The following is a 19,863-nucleotide window of genomic DNA, read 5'->3' on the forward strand; positions in this document are numbered from 1 at the left end:
CCCCGCGGGCCGCCCGGACAGCAGCCAGAGCGGCACGGGGGCTGGGCCTTGGCCTCCAAGGGCATCAGGAGGCGAAGAGCAGGCTCGGGAGATGCCGCCCGGCAGACCTGGGCAGCACCCGGCACCGGAACACTCGAGGCCCAACAGCTGAAGCATTAGCCGCGGGCACGTCGCGGCGGTGGCCGGTGCGCTCCAGGAAGAGGCTGTTGCCGGCGACCGGAACACGTGGCCTGCCCAGGGGCTCTCGGCGCTCAGCCTCCCCTGGCCGGGTCAGCGCCAGGGCCTGCGGCCTGCGGGCTCAGCAGGGCCGCCCCCACCGCAGAAGCCAGGGACAGCGCGAGGTCTCTGGTCGGACTGACGGGCTCTAAGTCGGGCTCCACCCCAGGTCAGTCATTTGCTAGAACGGCTCCCAGGACCCAGAAAGACAAGTTCCTTTCTCCATGACTGCTTCGGGAAAGGCTTCGCTGCCAACAGAACAGGGGAGCTTGCCTGTGAGGCGGGGTGGGGGGCCCCGCGCGCCCTCCCGGCACCCTGCCTGCTCACCAGCTGGGTCTTTGCTAGCCCCTCAGCCGGGGCTGCTGAGGAGACCTCGCTGCGGGCCGCTGGCGGCTGGTTAGTGGGGAGAGGGGTGCCGGGAGTGCCCACCTGTAACCACGTGGTCGGCTCCCCCGCAGCCAGCGCCCCAAAGTCACAGCGGCTTCCAGCGCAGGTGAAAGGCTCCTGTCACCTCTATCACCCACGTCACTGAGGGCGCCCAGGGGTGGTGGGAGCTCTGAGTTAGGAACACGCAGGGCTCGAGGATTACGATCACAGCTGGGAAGAAGGTGCAGAGCCAGCTCACCCCCAAGGGGCCCGAAAGGGCAAAGAACAAGGGTCGCAGGTGATGTTGGGGGTGGAGCTTTCGTGTGCCCCAGGCAGAAGGCAAATGGTGAGGCCACTTGGGAACATTCTGGGAGCTGCTCGGCACAATGAGATGAGTGGGTCACCCCGCACACCCTGCTCTGGGCACGCCAGCAGGAGAAAGGGCGCGATGCCTGCTAGCGGGGCCTGAATGTCCAGCGCCATTGTCCCCAGTAGTCGGGCACCGGGACGGCCGCGGGCCCGTTGGGGGTCAACAGGCCACTGCTACATGTTTCGACCTGAAGGGGCCAGGCCTCTGAGGTCTTGCCCTGCGGGATCCCACTTAACAGGAATGCCCAGGGGCGAGGTGGGGGGGGGCCTGGTGCTACTGGGCGTGTTTCTTTGGGGATGATAAAAATACTCTGAAATGGGTGGTGACTACTAAAATCCACTACGTAACACTTTCAAAGGTGGGTTTTATGGCATGTGAATTACAATTCACATACACTTATAGAATTATAATTCATATAATCATGTGAATTTCAATGATATGTGAAGTATAATTTTTAAAACTATTGAGAAATCATGACAGAATTTTTTTTAAATAGCCCACAAGAAGGGAAGTTCAGAGAAGCAGGTGGTTGGCAAGAGGATCAGTAAGGCGGGAGATTTACGTTAACATCAGTGATTACAGGGCCTCCCCCCGTGCCGCAGCGGATGAGCGCTGGGCTGTGAAGCTGCCCACAGCTGCAGCGCCGGCCGCCGGCGAGGGACCCACCTGGCGCGCAGACCCCTCCTGCCGCCTGCTGCTCCCCTCAGCAGTGTCCTTCGGTCCTTCTGCCTGCTCTGCTCCCCGCTCTGGCTCTGGTGAATTCTCTCACCCTCCGGCGCTTCTGACTGTACCTGGTGCTGGAGGGAGGGAGGGAGGGAGAGGGGGAGGGAGGGAGGGAACATCACCAACACTTAAAAAAAAAAAAAATCAGCGATTACAAAGCGGTCTCATTGCCCCAAAAGGCAGGTTGGCCGCAGGTTGCTCTAGTCTTGGGAGGTTTCACCATCGTAAACATGACAACCGGACAAAGGGCCCCACAGCATTTATCTCAGCCGCCTGCAGATCCGCAGTGATTGGGACAAAATCTTCCATGACAATATAACGAAGCGCCCAAGGGTGGGGGACACGAGCTAGCGTTCAATAAAGTCACAAGCACCCCCTACCCCAGGTTGGTTTGTTGTTTTTTGCTTTTTTGTGTCGTGTGAGAGAGTGGATGCCAAGCAGACGTGGGGATCAAGATGCAAGTCGCGCCGTACACCTTCGCTACAGTGATGCGTGTCATCGTGTCTCGGGACAGGGCGGGAATGACAGGGTGTGCAGAGGAAACGGGACCAGGGCCATGGGAAATCAGAGCGTCGGAACGGCCCCGGGAACGACAGGGATCAAGCGTAGACAAGAGCGAGAGGAAAGAGCATGCGTGTTAACTCAGGGGCGGGGAAGGGGCAAAAGTCCAAATTCAACTTCCAGAAGAAAGACACCTGGAGGAGGACAGTGGTTGGCTTAACGGCAGGTCGGATATTGCAGAAAAGATGCCTGAGCTTGGCGATGGCGGTAACCGCCCACAACGAGGGGCGTTGCGGGGAAGCGCAGAACCTCAGAGTGGGGCGTCCCGGCCCACAGCTCACACCCGCGGCGGGCCTGGAGCGGCCGGGAGAGAAGCAGGAGACGGAACCCCCCCCCCAACCTGACAAAATAGACCCACAGGTCCACGGCCAGCGAACCCGAAGCAACAGGTGACATTCTAAGTGGCTTTAAACCAGAGCAGAAACGTTACAAGCAGGCGGGAAGTGAAGACAACACATGGCGGATCACAGGCAAGGGCGACAGCAGAGGTCTCCTCGGAAACCAGCAAGTTAGAAAACAGCGAAGAAACATCTTTAAAATACAGGGCGGAGGGGTGGCCACTTAGAATGTCTGCTTTCAGAAGGTGAAGGCCAAAATACTGCCTTCATATGTATGAACGCTGAGGTTTTTGGTTTTTTTTTTTAAATATTTATTTATTTATTTACACAAGCACTGGGCACAGTCAGAAGCGCGGGAGGGTGAGAGGATTCACCAGAGCCAGAGCGGGGAGCAGAGCAGGCAGAAGGACCGAAGGACACTGCTGAGGGGAGCAGCGGGCGGCAGGAGAGGTCTGCGCGCCATGTGGGACCCTCCGGGGATCGAACCGGCGCGAAAGAGGCCGCGGGCAGCTTCGCAGCCCAGCGCTCAACCGCTGCGCCAACGGGGAGGCCCTGAACGATGAGGTTTACCAGCAGCAGCTCCAAAAGAAACTTTGGACAAAGACCTCGGGCCGCAGGAACAGATCTGGTGGAGATGGGGCCAGGCTGTGTACACGGGAGTCTGAGTGCGGCGGAGACAAGCAACATACCTGTGCCCCCCCCAACCAGCGCCAGAGGCACCCACTCCCCCGGTATGACCCCCAGGGCCCAGACTTGCCAGGCGGCCCCTGCAGGGAAACACCCCCCTCTAGAATCATTATACTGGGGTGGGGGGCAGGATTTCCTTTGGTGTTTCTCAACTCCACTTCTGAGCTTTCTATATAGTCAGAATCCGTGTTCAGGCACGCTTAGGGCTCTCGCCCATTTATTTATTTATTTATTTTAAGATTTATTTATTTATTTATTTATACAAGCACTGGCTACCGTCAGAAGCGCGGGAGGGTGAGAGAATTCCCCAGAGCCAGAGCGGGGAGCAGAGCAGGCAGAAGGACCGAAGGACACTGCTGAGGGGAGCAGCGGGCGGCAGGAGAGGTCTGCGCGCCATGCGGGACCCTCCCCCGGTGGCCGGGGAGCAGCCGGGGATCGAACAGGCACTGCAGAGGCTGTGGGCAGCTTCGCAACCCAGCGCTCAACCGCTGTGCCACCAGGGAGGCCCTCACCCACTTTTTTTAAGGATTGATTTATGCATACAGAGCTGGGGTGCAGGCCAGAGGTGCAGGGAGTGTGGGTGAGAGGATTCACCAGAGACAATTGGGGAGCAGAACAGGTGGATCACTGAAATCCCCTGCTGAGGGGAGCGGCGGGGGACAGGAGAGGTCTGCTGCACTGTGTGCGTCACTCCCTGCCTGGGGATTGAACCCAGGCCGCAGGGGATGGCGACAGCTTGATAGTGCTGAGACATAACCCTGCGCCCAGGGAGGCGCCTCTCACTCATCCTTTGCTACACTTGTTCTATCTGGTCCATCTGTTGGTTTTTTTGGAAATAGAACTTGTTTTAGAGAAGTCGATGGACAGCAAATTGAGAGAAAAGTGGATGCAAGCCTCCCTAGTACGACACCCCACAATTTGTCATTCGGTACAGCTGACGAAGCTGCGCTGACACTTTGCCCCCCAAGTCCACGGCTCCTGTTGAAGTTCACTCTTGGTGTGCGAGTTTCCGTTGGGATTCACAGGCGTGTGACGGCGGCACCCGCCTCTAGCACCCACAACGCGCCGCGCCCCGAGAGCCCCTCGCTCCCCCACGCTGCCCCCCAACAACTGAGATTTTAAGCCTCGGTTATTAGCTTTCACATCCAAAATCTGTTTTTTCATTGTTTTTGTTCTTACAACTGCCATCTGAAAAATAAAAATGACGTGTCCACTCTCTCCCTGCAGGTCTCGCCTCCGCCCCGCGGGTCCTCCGGGAGCTGGCGGCCGAGCGTCCCTTCTTAGGTCTCGCCCTGCCCCGCCGCCCGGGGCCAGCCGCCTGGACGCAGCGGCATCCCGCCTGCGCGTGGGGGGCGCTGCCAGCGCAGGGCCCGGCGGCCTCGCCACGGGTCCTGGCCGGGGTGCACCGGCCGCAGGGGCGCCTCGTGACCGACTCCCCGGACACAGCCTCTCCCCGCTCCCACGCCCACGGCCCTGGGGAGCAGCCACCGTCCCTGCCCGGGTCCCGCCGCCTCCTTCACCCCACCTCCGACCCGCGCCCGCCCTGCCGGTGCCTCTCGCGGACTAGCTCCCCTCGGGGGTCCCCGTGCCTTCCGCCCTCGCTCCGCCCCCCACTTCTGCAGGACGCCCCGCCCGGCCGCCCCCCTCCTCCCCGGCCCCGCCCCGCGCCTCCCGGTCCCGGGCCCCGGGCTGCGCCCAGCTTGTCCGGGTTTGGGGTTCAGCTGCCGGCAGCACCGCCCGGAGGGCGGCTCCGCGCGCGAGCGGGGTGCGGAGAGGGGAGCGGACCCCGCACCCCAAGGCCGGACGGGCCGAGCCAGCAAAGCGTCCGACCCCCGGCCCGGCTCGGGGGTGCTCGGACCCCTGCACCCTAACTCCCCGCCGGCAGGGCGGGGACCCCTCTGCCGCTCGAGATCCAGGCGGCGCGGGGGCTCCCGTGAGAAATTCCCGCGCCCCGCGCCCGGCGCCCCGCGCCCGGCGCCCCGCGCCCCGCGCCCGGCGCCCGGCGCCCCGCGCCCCGCGCCCCGCGCGAAGCCGCGCCCCCGCCGGTCACCTGACGCCGCGCGGCCAATGAGCGCCCTCCCCGTCCCGGAGGCCCCGCCTCCCCGCCCGCCGCGCGGAAGCGCGGGGATTGGCCGGCCGCGAGCAGCTCAGCCAATCCGGCCGCGCCCCGGCGCCGCCGCCCCGCCCCCGCCCGGCCCGGCCCGCGCGCGGCTTGACAGGCCCGGGGCGGCCGCGCGGGACCCGCGTCGCGCCGGGCGGGATGGAGGCGCCGGGCCGGGCCGCGCGGGGCCGCGCAGAGGAGACCCCGCCCGAGAGGTGCGCGGCGGGGCGGGGCGGGGCGGGGCGGGGCGCCGGCGCCCTCCTCCGGGAAGCCCTCCGGGGGCGCGGGCCGGACTCCCGGGACACCCGCCCGCCTCGAGGCCGGCCCGCGCCGGAGCCCCGCGTCCGGCCGCGCTGGGCTACAGAGGCCCCGGCCGCGGGGGCGCGGGGGGCGCGGGGGGCCCCGAAACCCCGGGGGTGCTCTGTGGTGACTCAGGCGGGAGCCTCGGCCCCCCCCCCCGGGAGGCCCTGGGGGTGCGGGGGGGTGCGGGGGGGCGCCCCTGCCTCCGCCGGCGGGAGGCCCGCTCCGGGGGGGGGGGCGCCGGGCCGGCGGCCGCCTCGGGGCTGCTCTGCGGGGCGGGAGGGGCGCGCGTGTCTCCCGCGCCCGCCAGACCCGAATCCCACGCGGCGCGCAGGCCGGTGCCCCGTGGGGGGCCGCGGCCCCCCGAGACTGTCCCCCGCGCCGTGTCCTGGCCGTGGGCAGCGGGGGCTGCTCCGTGCCGTGCGGGGCGCCGGCAGAGGCGGCCGGTCGGGAGCTGAAGTCCCGGGAGCCCTCCCCGCTCTGGCAGAAGCCCGCGTCCTCGCGGGGTCACCGCCCGCCCCCCAGCCCGCCCCCCGGGCTGACCCAGGAGTAGGGAGGATAAAGAGGATCTGCGGGGACCCAGCCTGGCGTCTCCTGGCTCAGAGGCTCGGCCCGTCCTCATGTTAAAGTCACTTAGAAGCAGAAGCTCCCTCCCCGCCCCCATCACATATTTCTAAAGATGTATTTATTTATAAATAGCCGGGGTGCCGGCCAGAGGTGTGGGGGTGAGAGGATTCCCCAGAGCCAGAGCGGGGAGCAGAACAGGCAGACTGAGGAAATCCACTGCCGAGGGGAGCAGCGGGCGGCAGGAGAGGTCTGCGCGCCGTGTGGGACCCTCGCCGGCGGCCGGGGATCGAGCCCGCGCTGCAGAGGCTGCGGATAACTTCACTGCACTGTGCTCAACCAGCTGCGCCCCTGGGGCGTCCCCATGTCTTTGGCCCACCTGTTGCTACTTATATAAACTCAACTCAAACTCATGGTTGCTGGAACAGCTCCCGGGGTACAATTTGTGGGGCCGCTTCCCGGGTTCGAATCCTCACCGAGGGTCTGGTAAGCCCTGTCTGTCAGCAGCGCCTCCACCTGACATCCAGGCCGTGGGTCAGGAGACCAGGCGGCGACTGAGCGACTGCAGTCAGAGCCCTCAGAATGTGGGGGCTGAGCACGCCGCGGGGTTCGGTGGCAGCGGGGCAGGCACCGGGCCCCATATGCCGGCGTCCAGCCTCCCCCGCCCCCGGCGGCTGGGGGGCCCAGCAGGCTGGGCGCGCCACTCTGGACGGCTCGTAACTGTGCCTGGTTGCTGCATTTTACTCTCACCGGGTTACCCGTTGTGGGTTTTCCCAGCCGGGTAGAGTAACGAGCGTATTTGTCTCCGGCCCCGGGGGCTTCAGGCCTGCGTTTTCTACGTGACCGGCTTGTCCTGTGTGCCAGCTTCGTTCTCGGTGCTGCCTGCTGAGCCATGAGGGGACGTGGCCCACGTACTGTGGACAACAAACCAGGGATGCGCCAATGGCTGCAGAGGATTGTGGGGGCTCAGGGGGCAGCTATACGTGGACCTCAGGGGCCTCACTAGGAAGGTCGAGTGGACACAGAGACCTAGAATATGGAGGGAGGGAGATGGTCATGCAAGGCCAAGAAATGGAAAGTCCGGCGGGGAGAGAAAAGAGAACTGCCCGGTGAAGAGCTGAAACAGCCAAGGAGGGAGAGAACTTTTGGGGGACCCTGGACGAGTGGGGTCCCTACATAAGGCTTCCTTCCGTCTTTCCATTGGAGTGACCCTCAGTCCTGTGAGGGGTAGAAGGACGGTGGCCTCTGTCCGTTGTACAGGAAGCTGGCAAGGCGTGGGTGCCCCCTGTGAGGGTGCCCGTCTGGGGCTTCCCCCGTCTCAGGCCCGAACTCCCCGCAGAGTCCCCCACAGAGCCCCCGTGGAGCCCCTCCATGGAGGCCCCCACCCCCATGGATTCCCACCCCCGTCCCCCCCACCCCGGTGAAGCCCCTCCATGGAGCTCCTGCAGAGCCCCACACCCCCCAGCCCCCTGGGGAGCTGCCCGCCCTGCCCTCCGGCCTGTGGAGGCGCCGCCCTCAGCAGTTGTGGCTCTGAACTAACCGCTGGGCTCTGTTCTCGCCCCCAGGACAGTGTACATGGACTACAACGCCACCACCCCCCTGGAGCCGGAGGTCATCCAGGCCGTGGCCGAGGCCATGCGGGACGCCTGGGGGAATCCCAGCAGTCCCTACCCTGCAGGTAAGAGACGGGCTGCCAGGAACTGCCCACCGCCCCGGCTCCCCACCCCGAACCACAGACCCCTCCTGTGAGCCCAGGTTGTGCTTCCTGCAGACCCGAGTCCGCGCGGACCCAGCGGCTGTCCGTCTCCAGCGCCCCGCCGGGAGCGGGGTCGGGCTAAGGGTCTTTGTGCTGACCGCCCTGCTGGGCCTTGCACAGCCACCCAGCTCGGATCCCATTAATCCAGGCTTTTGTGAAACCACTTTCACATTCTCCGACTAGAACGAGGAGAAGCGTCTCACCCGCCTCACTCTGGGGGCCTGGCAGGGCGTCTGCAGCACTGGCTGCAGCCTCGGGGACTGTGCAGAGGCCGGTGGGGCTCATTCTGCCCTTCTCACTGCAGGTTTAACAGGGGTGATTAGGATCCATTATCTGGGGCCTCCCTGGGGGGGCAGGCAAGTCTCAGCATGGCCGGCCCCTTGATCCGGGCCAGGGAGCTGACCCACAGGGCGCAGCAGAGCCCCCCATCTCCCTGCTGCCCCCTCAGCAGTGGATTTCAGTGGGTCCGCCTGTTCTGCTCCCCACTGTGTCTCTGGGGAGTCCTCTCACCCCGCACCTCTGGCCTGCGCCCCAGCTCTTGTACGCATAAACAAATAAATCTTTAAAAAAGATGGACCGTCTGGACGGTGATCGCTAAGTAACTCTCCGGTGGAAGTGGAAGTCAAGGTCACGGCAGGCGGTGGGGCGGGCCTTGGCGTCTGCGGCTGAGTCAGAGCTCACAGCCGTCAAATGAAAGCTTGTTAAAAGCCGGTGCCGGTCACTGATCAACCCACTCCTTGGACTTTGCCTGTGGCTAATCTCTCCAGTAACACTGAACTTTCCCGGCTTTAAGCTTGAAACTTGAGTAAGTTCAAATGCCAATAAAAAGCATTTGTCTTGCAGAAGTCCAGGAATATCCCTCAGGGCGACATGCTCTGGAGGAGGCGGGCGGGCCTGGAGGCCTCGAATAAACAGAGCCGTGATTTCAAACCCCGTGGCTCCCTGTGTGCTGGGCTGGGGCAGAAATGCCAAGAGGAAAGGCGCAGGAGGCACGGCCCTGCTTCCCCACGGGCCACGGCCTGTGGCTCCATTGAGAGGACGCCCGGGCCGTGAGGGGAGGTCCGCTGTCCAGCTGCCCTCACAGCCTTGCTGGTATAGAGCGCTCAAGTCCCCGGGGCCCTGGGGACAGCGGCTCCTGCTGCCTGCTCTGTCCCACGACGGCCGACCGGGGCGATGGCCGGGGAGCAGAACGAGCACGTGGAGCAGGGTGTGCGGTGGGGTTCCCGTCAGCAGGATGCACTCTCTTCTGGGCCCCGCCCTAGTCTGGACGCAGCGAGTGACCATCGGGCACCCAGACCCAGAGGCCCCTCCCGTCAAGGGCGATCACAGCTGGCGTCGGGGCTGCGGTCGCCCCTATAAGCCATGTCCTGACCACGTTTGCCGGAACAGCCCTCACCGGGCAGACCTGCTGGACAATTCCGGTTCCAGGCCTCCCTCTGATGAGCTAATAAACTCTTTGTCACCAAGACTGTAATCTCCAGTTAACCACCTCCGCCCGCCCCCAGGAGCAGAGCTATGAGAGCAGATGTGGGAAACGTCTTATGTAGCTTTACTGTGGGAGACACCCCCCCCCCACCGCCCCCCGGGAGTAGCTTAAACAGCCTGGGGTTTCTCTCTCCCTCAGGCCAGGGCCCACGCAGTATCAAGACACTACCAGGGGCCAGGCACCCCGCTTCTTCTGGCTCCTTCCCCTCATGGCCAAGGCGGCTGCCTCAGCTCCAGCCATCACGTCCGCAGTCCCGTGGTGGGAAGGAGAGAAGGGGGGAGAAAGGTGCGCCGAGTCCTTTGAGGACACGCTGGAAGCTGCCTGCGTCGCTGTGGTTTCCGGCCCAGGTTGGAGGGTGTGCCTGCGCCCTGCGCCCACGTCTTTGTCCTGGCGGCTGCATGGTGGAGACGGCCCTGGGCCAGGGAGCGAGGCAAGAGGCGCCCTTCTCTGGGGTACGCGCTTGTTTTTGTTGGGCCGTGTGGTGTCCTCCAGGGCCGTGACGTCCTCCCTGGGTGGACTTCGGTTGGCTCCAGTGTTGCCCACGCCAAAGAGCGGGCTGTGGACATGGGTGAGTCGTGTCCACCTGGAGAGACTGGCTGCGCCGTCAGGCCCAGCTGCCCCCTCAGAGTGGCCACACTGTCCCCCCAGCGTCCCCACCACGGGAACAGTCTCTCCACGGACACCCTTCTGGCGGCCAGCGCTGGCGAGGTGGCCCCACGGGGCCTGACTTGTTTCTGAGTGGACAAGGGAGGTTTTGCAAAGCCATGTGCGATTTATGAGACGCGTTTCTGAACCGGGGAGAAGGCCCCAGTGAGCTCGCACGTGAGGAGTGGGGGGCGGTGTGCGCAGGAGAAGGCGGGCCCCGGGGTGGGCCCTAGGCCGCTGGGGTGGGCCCCAGCCAGTCCGGGCGGGCCGGGCCCCGAGGGCACCTGCCGGCCGTCATGATGCAAACGTGCAGATCCCCTCCCTCCGCCGTCCGGGGCCGGGTGGCGCTGGGCACACTGCGTCTTTGGAGGCCGGGCAGTGCCTGGTCCCCGGCGCCAGGGGGCACCAGGCCTGGTGAACAGGAGCCATCAGCTGGTTGTGCTTATTCTGATTGTGCAGCGAGAGCGTAAGCTGGCCAGTCTGTCCTTCCCTGCCCCGCACTGAGGCCCGGGCATCTCCCCGCACCCGCAGCCTCGGTGAGAGGCGACCATGTCCGGGCCTGTAGCGCCCCACGCAGCCCTGTCCCTCCATCCACTCCAGTTATGGGGCCTTGGTAGCCCCCATGGGCGCCAACCCCCTCCGCTGGCAGGTCCTCCAGGCGGTGGGTGTCGTGTCCACGCTGGCGGGCAGGCGGTCTTGGAACTGTCTCCTCGCCCCGCCCCTCGCGTCTGGTGGGCTGGACTCGGTGGAGAGACGCTCAGGAGTTTCCATTCTGGCCCCCAGGTCGGAAGGCCAAGGCCATCATCGCTGCGGCGCGGGAGAACCTGGCTGCCATGATAGGCGGGGCCCCCCAGGACATCCTCTTCACATCTGGGGGCACCGAGGTAACGTTCCCAAGGGCGCGCCCTCGCAGCCAGCTTCGCAGAAAAGCGCAGGTGCCCTCCTCCGGGTGGCGCCAGCAGGCTGTTCTATGAGGTCGCGGACAGGGGCACCGCAGCCAGGCGTGGCCCGGGGTGGGGGACCCCCACGCCATGTGCAGAGGAACCTGCTTTGCCCTGTCCTTCCGTTGCTCCGGCCGCCCCAGAGTCTCCCCGCGGCTCCCCTGCGGAGCTGTCTGCCTGGGTGGCAGCTGGAGGGGCGATCACTCGGGCAGTGACGTGTGAATCGACAGAAGAGGCTCACGGTCGCTGAGGTGGCCCCGGGCCTCTGCTGGCCAGCGGAGCCCTGCATTGCCTTTCCGGAAGGAGGCCCCGGTCACCCCAGTTGGCCTGACAAGACAGTTGAGCCAAATTATCAGCTCCCAAGATCAACTATTTGTACGTCCCGGCCACAACTAGGTGTTCCCCAGAGCACCCCAAAATAGCAAATGCTTAGGAAATAAATTTGCTTATCAAGGTGCTGTAAGTCCTGTAAAACGGGAGTCAAGCCCTGTCCCGGGAGCCCCCGGGGTGGGGGGTGGATGGGCCCCACCCGCCCTGGCTGGAAGCTGGCGTCGGGTCTGCGGGCGCCCCTCAACCTTGGGGGGCTCTGGGGGCCCTGTGGCTGGATGTCTTGGCGGGGACTGGGGCTGAGCGTCTTCTGTGCTGCGGGCAGGTCGCCCTCCCCGGGCAGCTGGTAAGTGCCGCCCCCACTGTCTCTGCAGTCCAACAACCTGGTCATCCAGTCCATGGTGCGCTGGTTCCAGGAAAGCCACGCGTCTGGGGGTGCCTCGGCAGCCACACCCCACTTCATTACCTGCTCAGTGGAGCACGACTCCGTGCGCCTGCCCCTGGAGCGCCTGGCCAAGGAGGGCACGGCGGGTGAGTGCCCAGGCGTGGGGCAGGCAGATCCTCAGCGCCTCGCGGTCACTGCCCTCGCCACGCTCCCTGCTGGCCCTCGGGAGGCCGCGGCCACACCGGGGTGCTCAGGAGGAGCCAGGGCCAGGGCGGGGCTGGGAGCCCAGAGCTTAGCCAAGTCTCTGACAAGACAAGGGTCGAGTGGACAGAGCTGCGGGGGCAACCGCATCTGGGCGCCCAGGACGGCTCTCCACCCCAGCCCTCCCGAGGGGCGCCCAGACTCGGGCGGGGGTTTCGGCTGGAGGGGCTGAGGCCTGAGCCCAGGGTGAGACCCGCCACTTTCAAAAGTGAAACTGTGAGAACCTTTTTGGCCTGGCGGGCACGGCGCGTCTCTCCAGGGCCCTCAGCAGCGCCTCTCCCCTATGTCCCAGCAACAAGCCGGTGTTTACCAGAGCGCCCCAAAATAGGACACGGTCTGGCCTGAACCTGGAGGCCTTGCAGGGCGGTGGCAGCGGCCGCCTGCCGCCTGCCCTCCGCCTCGGAGGCTGTGAAACAGCCCCCTGCACTCCCGCCCCCGCCTGGGCCCAGCGGCTGGCCTGTGCCCCTCCCACCGCGCGGCCCCTTGCAGGTTTGCAAGCAGCTTGCCCGCGCCGGCCGTGACGTGAGGTCCCGGAAAAGCAGAGCAGAAAGTCGCGGTCCCGCCTGGCACCCCAGCGGCCACCTGGCCTTCAGCCCGAGCACCTGGGGGTTTTGTTGCCGCTTTAATCGCCCGATGGACATGCACGTCCCGGCTTCTCTGTGGGGTCCGGGCGGACGCACCAGCTCCGTCCTCTGCTGGCGCATCCTGGCTGCCTGCCCGGCCTCTGGGCCCCGTCCCTCTCCTGGTTGTGTGTCCAGGCCCGCACTGTCCACTCACTGCTCCCCCTTGGACCCTGGGCTTCACCTGCTGCAGCGCGTGCCCCGCCCTGCTGCCCACCCTGCTCCCCGCCCTGCTTCCGGCCCTGCCCCCCAGTTGCACCCTGAGCAGCTCGGTGTCCTTTCACTCTGCACGGAGGAGCACCCCCTTTCTGCTCCCTGGGGCGCCTCACATCCCGCTTGCAGGTGCCACCCGGTCTAGAAATGCCTCTCCCTTCCGTGGGACCTTGGGGAAAGCGGAAGGCCCTTTGCTTTGAACCAGGAGCCTCGATTTCCCCACATTCCGGGTGCGGCGTGAGGTCAGCAGTGCGGGCCAGTGCCCAGCATGGCGGGTGCCCAGCAGATGTGGGTTGCATGGAAGGCAAGGCCGGGCCCTGGGGTGCGAGCGGACCTCAGGGCCTGAGGGTCCGCATGGTCTTCAGCCACAGCGCGGAGGTGCCCCAAGAGGCCTTCCCTGCGGGCAGCAGCCGGAACGTCCAGCGGGTGGGCAAGAAGGGGCGGCGCCTGCTCCTTTCTCATTTCCGGAGCCCGTTCAAGAAGTTGGCTTCTCCGCTGCGAGAAACCGCTTTGTGGGGCCGAGTGGACATGAACCGTGAGGGCCCGGAGACTGACCGTCTGCTTCTGCCGCAGCCGTCACCTTCGTGCCGGTGTCCACGGCGAGCGGACGGGCGGAGGCGGACGACGTGCTGGCGGCCGTGCGCCCGGCCACGTGCCTGGTGAGCGTCATGCTGGCCAACAACGAGACGGGCGTGGTCATGGTGAGTGGGGCGGGCCGGCCTCGCCCACGCCCCGCCCGCGGCCCCGCACTCACTGCCCGCCCCCGCAGCCGCTGCCCGCCATCAGCCGGCGCGTCCGGAGCCTGAACCAGCAGCGCGCGGCCGCCGGGCTGCCCCGTGTCTTCGTGCACACGGACGCCGCCCAGGCCCTGGGGAAGCAGCGTGTGGACGTGGCAGATCTGGGGGTGGACTTCCTGACCATCGTGGGCCACAAGGTGCGTCCCAGGCACCAGGGGGAGCCCCGCCCTGAAATGTGGGCGCCAGGGTCACTGACAACAGGGGTCACACGTAGGAAAGGCCCAGGGCCCCCCCAGCTCACTGTGGGCCGAGCTCAGAGGGATTCGCTGGTCTTCAGGGTGCCCGCCCAGTGCGCCCCTGGGCCCAGCCCCCCGGAGTTAAAGCTCGGGGACCGTGGGGCTCCCAACTGTCAGGCGCATGGGACGGCCAGGCGGGCCAGGCCATGTGCTGCCTGGGGGTGTTGGGGGACCCCAGGCGTGGGCTCGGCCAGCGGTGGGGGTCAGGGGCTGCAGGGTCAGGGGCTCCTAGGGTGGGGGTTCGTTTAGCGACTCCCCTTCAGGGTGGCCAGGTGCACACAGAGCCCCCCGAGCCTTGGCCCCCGTCTGGCGCCCGCCTGGAAGCACAGTGCTTGGAGCCGGTTCCCGTGTGTGCCGAGCCGAGGCCGTGGCGCTGGGAACGGGCGTGGTGTGACGGCGGCCGTGGAGCCACGCGCGGGAACGGCCCGCTCTCCCCTTCCACAGATCCCGGCAGAGGGGCCTCCCGCACGGGGCTGGTGCTGCGCCCCCAGGCCCCGGTCACTCTGCCGAGTCCTGGGAACGAGGGGCCGGGCGGGAGGGCCCCGAAGCGGCTGTGCGTCCAGCGTGCTCCGCCCTGGCGCCCGGCCCCGTGTCCAGGGGCCCTCGAGGCTCCCCCGAGTAAATCCGCTTCCCTTTCAGTTCTACGGCCCCAGGATCGGGGCACTTTTCGTGCGAGGACTCGGGGAACTCACCCCGCTGTACCCCATGCTGTTCGGAGGTGGGCAGGAGCAGAGTTTCCGGCCAGGGTAAGGGAGAGGGTGCTCCGGCCCAACCTGCTGGCCGTGCTGCCCGCGAGGCAGGGGCTTCTGTCTCCGGGCCGTGACCGCGGCCCCCGCCAGCTGAGCCTGAGCCAGCCCAGCAGCGCGGCCGCCGGAGGAGGGACCCGCCGTCTCCTCCCTGCTTCCAAGCAGCTAGTCCGCCGGCTGCCCTGGCCCACCGCGGGCCAGCGAGGGACGGCCTCGAAAGACAGGCGAGCCCGTGCCCACTTCTCCAGCCAGCCACAGGGCGCCCACCCCACGCGCTCACGGGCACACGCCCTGTGATGCCCAAGCCCACCCCAGAGGACTCACGTCTGGCAGTGGAGTGGCTCCAGGCGCAAGTTGGGTGGCGGGGCCGGTGCCGGCTGAGCCCTCCGAGCCGGCCTGGTCTGCGGTGGGGACCAGAGCAGGGGTTCTGGGTCCACCGTCAGGGGTTTCTCCCGGGTGGGAGAAGGTCCAGGAGAACTGCCCCTGGGGGCGCCCGGCACGTGTTGCCCGGTGGACCGGGCGGGGCTGCGTGGGCCTGGCGGGCTGAGGCTGGTGTTCGGGGCGGGCTGGGCCCGGGTCTGCTCTTGCTCTGAACGAGGACTGAGGACCCCCGTGTCTTTCAGGACAGAGAACACCCCGATGATCGCCGGGCTCGGGAAGGTGAGTGGGGGCGGGGGCGACCCCACTTCTCTCGTCCCACCACCGCTGCCCCCACCCCAGCGTGCTGGGCGCCGGCTGTGCTCCAGCTCCAGGGAAGGGCCCGTCCCTCGAGGCGACCCCCGTCTTGTCCGGGTTGTCCCGTGCTCTGGCCCAGGGCTGTGGCTCGGAGCCCGCCGCGTTCCAGAGTGTGGAGCCCGCGCACACGACCAGGGGCCGCCTGACTCCTGGTCACTGGTTGCTTAGAAAAGACGTGACCGAGGCGCGGAGGAGGAGCAGGAGGGCGCGGGCGCAGGGCGGGCTGGGCGTTGCGTTCGCAGGCCCAGGAACCCCACACCCGGACTCCGCAGCTTCACCTGGCACTTCGCTGTCGCTGACCCCACTGGGGCGCGGGGCGGGGCGCACAGCGCCAGGCCCCTCATCTGACCGGCCTGCAGGTGGCCGGGGCCCGGCCCCAGCGGGAGGACAGCTGCCCTCTGCGGTTCTCACTGGAGCCCGCGGCGGGCCAGGGGGCGCTGCCCTCCTCCCAGCCACACTGCCCGAGGGAGCGCCCGTAAACGGAGCGGGGCGCCAAGAAGCCGCTTCGTGGCCGCTGGCCGGGAGCGCAGGTGCACGTGCTTAGCGGGTCTGAGGGAGGAGCTGTGCTGTGAGTCTCAGATGCGCCGACCGGGGGCAGCCATGGCTCCTCGTCCACGTCGCACGCAGGACAGCCCCACGGGCCTGAGCGGGGACAGGGTTTGGGGGCCACCTTGACCGAGGCTTGTGACAGGAAGGTGGGGTGCCTGTTACACCTCAGCTGTGGAGGACGTGTTCCCTTCAGGGTCTGCTCAAAGCCACTTCCTTCAGGCAGTCCTCCAGGCTGCACCCACAGAAGCTTCCTGCCCCCTTGCTGCCACCCTCCGCCCTTCCCTGCTTGAGCCCCTCCTGTCGCTCTGGAAGTACCACAAGAGCCTGTGCTTGGCCTTGCCAGCCTGGAAGGGGGCACAGAGGATGCCCTGGGGGGCGGGTGAGTGAGTGATTCAGTTACTCAGAAGGTTCCAAGCTCTTCGTTCCCAATCAGGCGACCCTCAGACTGCGCCCCGACGACAGGCTGCTCGAGGGAGTGCAGCGCCCACCAGGGGCGTGACAGGCGGGTTGTGCCTGGCCAGCTCCAGCCTCCAGGGCTGCCTGTGCCGGCTCCCCCCGCTCACACTCTCCCTGCTTCCGGGGCCCCACTCCCTGGCCCCACTCCCAGCACCGCCCCGCCCGGCGCCCCATAGTCTTGCGGACCCCCCGCTGCTCCTCAAGCCCCTCCTGCACCGAGGCGCACCCCCGTCTCGGGCTGCAGGGCTTGTCCACGGCCCACACTGCTCCCTGGGGGCTGCCCTGGCTGGCCGTGGTCCCCGCCCCAGTGCTGCCCGTGTGGCGGCCACGTCGTGTCTGCTTCCGGCGCTGGGGTGGGCGCCGCAAGCTCTGGCGTCACTTTTCGGTCATTTTTGTTGCGTCTCAGCCTGGAAGCGTCCGGGCCCTGACGCACGGGGGCGTCCGCGGTCACTAGGGCCCGCCCCTCTCCTGCCCCGCCGGCCGCATGGCCTCCTGGCCCTCACGCGCGCGTCCACCCCAGGCCGCGGAGCTGGTGACCCGCAACTGCGAGGCGTACGAGGCCCACATGCGGGACATCCGCGACTACCTGGAGGAGAGGCTGCAGGTGAGCGCGCAGGGGCGCGGGGCGGCCTGGGGCGGGGCTGCAGGGGAGCAGGCCCCGGGCGTCCTCTAGCTGACCTTGCTCTCCGAGCAGCCCTGGGGGCCCCGGGTGCTTCTCTGTCGGTGCCGGTGCCGACCGTGCACTCCAGTCGGGCCCTCCTTCCCGAGAAGCCGCAGGCCCCTCCTCCAGGGGGGGAGCCCCTGCCCTGAGTGTCCTGCACCTGCAGGTGGAATTTGCTAAGAGGATCCGTCTGAACAGCCGGTTTCCAGGGACCGAGCGACTCCCCAACACGTGTAACTTTTCCATCCTGGGACCCCAGCTTCAAGGTGAGGACCACGGGTGGTGGGTCTGGCCGAGCTGCGGGGGGCGCGGGGCCTCGAGCGTGGACTGGACGGCCCAGCAGCATCTGCACTGGGGCCCTGGCCAGGCCGTGTCCCCCGCCCGCTTTGCCGGCTGCACTCGCTCCGGGCGCAGGTCGTGTCCTGCGCAGGGAAGGGGCACAACGGCACTGCAGGGGCAGGGCAGGCGGGGGTGGGGGTGGGGGCTGGGGCCAGACCCCCCCGGGACACCTTGCTCTGTCTCCGCAGGCCGCTCGGTGCTGGCCCAGTGCAGGACGCTGCTGGCCAGCGTGGGGGCTGCGTGCCACTCGGACCAGGGGGACCGGTAAGTGCCCACTTTGTCCTGCTCGGGGGCCTGCCTGGGCCGGAGCCTGCACGGAGCAGCCTGACGGGGACTCCGGTGACCAGCGGGTCCAGCGGCAGTGGAGTGGGCGAGGCGCGCGGGAGGGAGGTGTGGGAGCAGGACTTGCCCAGGATCAGAGGGGCCGCCCAGGGGGAGCCCTGGGGGGGGGAGGCGCCAGCGGGGGGCGGGGGACAGGCAGCGTGGCCCTGACTGTGGCTTCCGGAGATGATAGGGGCGCTGCTGGGGGGTAGGACTTAGGTCCCCAATGCTCCCTCCCCCGCCAGGAGCAGGAGGGTCTCTGGGGCAGGGAGCCGGGCCGGGGCTGGGCAGGTGGGGGCAGAGGGGAGGGTGCGGGCTGAGCCTCGGCGCCCTGGACCCATCTCTGGCTCCGGGTGAGTGGGGACCGCAGAGATGGGGGTGGGGAGCTGCCGGGCCTGGACAGAGCAGCAGCGTGGGCTGATGCGCAGCGGGCAGTCCCCCATCCCAGGGCGGCAGGTTGTGGGCGAGGTCCCGAGGGGGCAGGATGCAGGGCGTGGCCCAGAGTCCCCAGCAGCAGCCAGGCTCAGCCCAGGGGCGCCGCTCGGGCACCCCTTCACCAGGCCCAGAAGGAAGGCAGGGCCCGCCACGGCCTCGCCTACAATTCCAGCCCTGCCTCGCCTCGCGGGCAGCCTGCAGAGGGGCCTTGAGCGCGAGCCCTGCAGGGACTCGGGGCTGTGGCAAGGGACGCGCCCTCCCAGCGGGGTGGGACGCCCACCGCAGCCCAGGAGACAGAAAACCCTGGGGCCCTGGGGCTGAGGGGGCCGCATCCACGCCCCCAGGGCGCAGCCCACGGACCCTGCGGGGACCTTGGCCGGGAGAGAAGACAGGGACTCGGTCAGGGCGGGGGGGGGGGGGCGGGTGGAGGGCCGAGGCAGCCGGACCTGGGGGCTGGAGCGAGGCGGCGCCCCTCCGCCCCCGCCGCACAGCCCGTCCTCGGGACTCTCATGCGGGTCTCCCGCAGGCCGTCTCCGGTGCTGCTGAGCTGCGGTGTCCCCGTCGACGTGGCCAGGAATGCCCTCCGGCTCAGCGTGGGCCGCGGAACCACCAGGGCCGAGGTGGACCTCGTCGTGCAGGACCTGAAGCAGGCCGTGGCGCGGCTGGAGGGCAAGCCGCGGGCCGAGGGCGCCTCGTAGGGCCGGCCGCCGCCTCCTTGGTGCCCAGGGCAGTGCCCCCACCGGCCTGGAAAGCGGGCCACTGCCCGGGCAGAGTGGGGGGCCGCCACGGCTGTGGGGCGTGGGTCCCGCTGCAGCCATGGCCCCTCGGGAGCTGGGGCGAGCCTGTGGGGAGCTCCCCCTTCCAAAGGGAGTGTTTTTATCCAGACATAAAATCCTGGTGTTTACCATCCGCTGTCCGCCGCCCTCGTGGGACTGGGAGGTCCAGCCTCCGCCTGCGACCCAGGGCTGGGGTCCACCCGGCGATGCCCCTGGCCCCGCGGTCCTTTGCCCTGCCAGGCCAAGCTCACGACCCCAGAGCTGGGTCCCTCTGCTCTGCGCGTGACCCAGGCGGCTCCCGGGCGCCCTCTGACCCCGTCTCGGCCTCACGGCCGTCCGTGAGTTCTGGCCCTTCCCAAGAGGGGACTCAGCTCGCCTGAAGCCGCGTCCGCCTGAGCCGGCCCTGCGCGGACACCAGGCCCTGCCGACGCGCTCCAGGGGAGACCCGCGCCGGCCAGGCCCGCCACAGCGCAGACAAGCCTCCGCCCTGCGTGTCCGGCTGGTGGTGCCGGGCGCTCTGGGCCGGGGCGAGGGTCAGCCGCCTGACCGCGCGTTAGCCACGGAGCTCAGCTCGAGGCCGTGGCCCTGGGCGGCCAGTGCCCGTGGGCCAAGGCCGGTGACCCTGGTGCTCCAGCTCTGCCGCAGGGACGTTCCGGAAAGCTGCCTGGCAGCCTGGAAAATGCGCTTGGGAGGCCTCGGCCTGCAGCCCCGGAGTCGGGCGGGGAGGTGGGCTGCAGGGGCGCGTGGGGCCCTCCTCGCCCCCAGAGCCCTCCTGTCTGAAGTTGGGGCCCTGGGCTTCCCTGGGATCATGGCCCCCCAGGCTGCGCGGGCTGGGACCCAGCAGACCTCTCAGGACAGGCACCTCCATCTCTGCGTACGCTCAGAGCCTCCAGCACCCCAGGACGGGCCTGGCGCGGTCTGTACCGTGAGACGGTCTCCCGGGAGGCTTCAC

At 67.7% G+C, this 19,863-nt stretch overlaps 1 protein-coding gene across 1 annotated transcript; it reads left to right on the forward strand.

The window, feature by feature from the left end:
* Positions 1 to 5,501: 5,501 nt before the first annotated feature.
* SCLY (selenocysteine lyase) lies at positions 5,502 to 18,833 on the forward strand (the record flags this gene model as incomplete). The annotated part of the gene is made up of 12 exons (XM_084228168.1): positions 5,502 to 5,577; positions 7,792 to 7,904; positions 10,897 to 10,997; positions 11,756 to 11,912; positions 13,434 to 13,561; positions 13,630 to 13,794; positions 14,533 to 14,639; positions 15,263 to 15,299; positions 16,900 to 16,983; positions 17,207 to 17,306; positions 17,568 to 17,643; positions 18,662 to 18,833. The coding sequence occupies exons 1-12, from the start codon at positions 5,522 to 5,524 to the stop codon at positions 18,831 to 18,833; spliced, it is 1,296 nt and encodes a 431-aa protein (XP_084084294.1). The 5' UTR covers positions 5,502 to 5,521.
* Between the last annotated feature and the right edge of the window lie 1,030 nt (positions 18,834 to 19,863).

Source organism: Talpa europaea (assembly GCF_964194135.1).
Source record: "Talpa europaea genome assembly, chromosome: 1".
Classification (NCBI taxonomy): domain Eukaryota; kingdom Metazoa; phylum Chordata; class Mammalia; order Eulipotyphla; family Talpidae; genus Talpa; species Talpa europaea.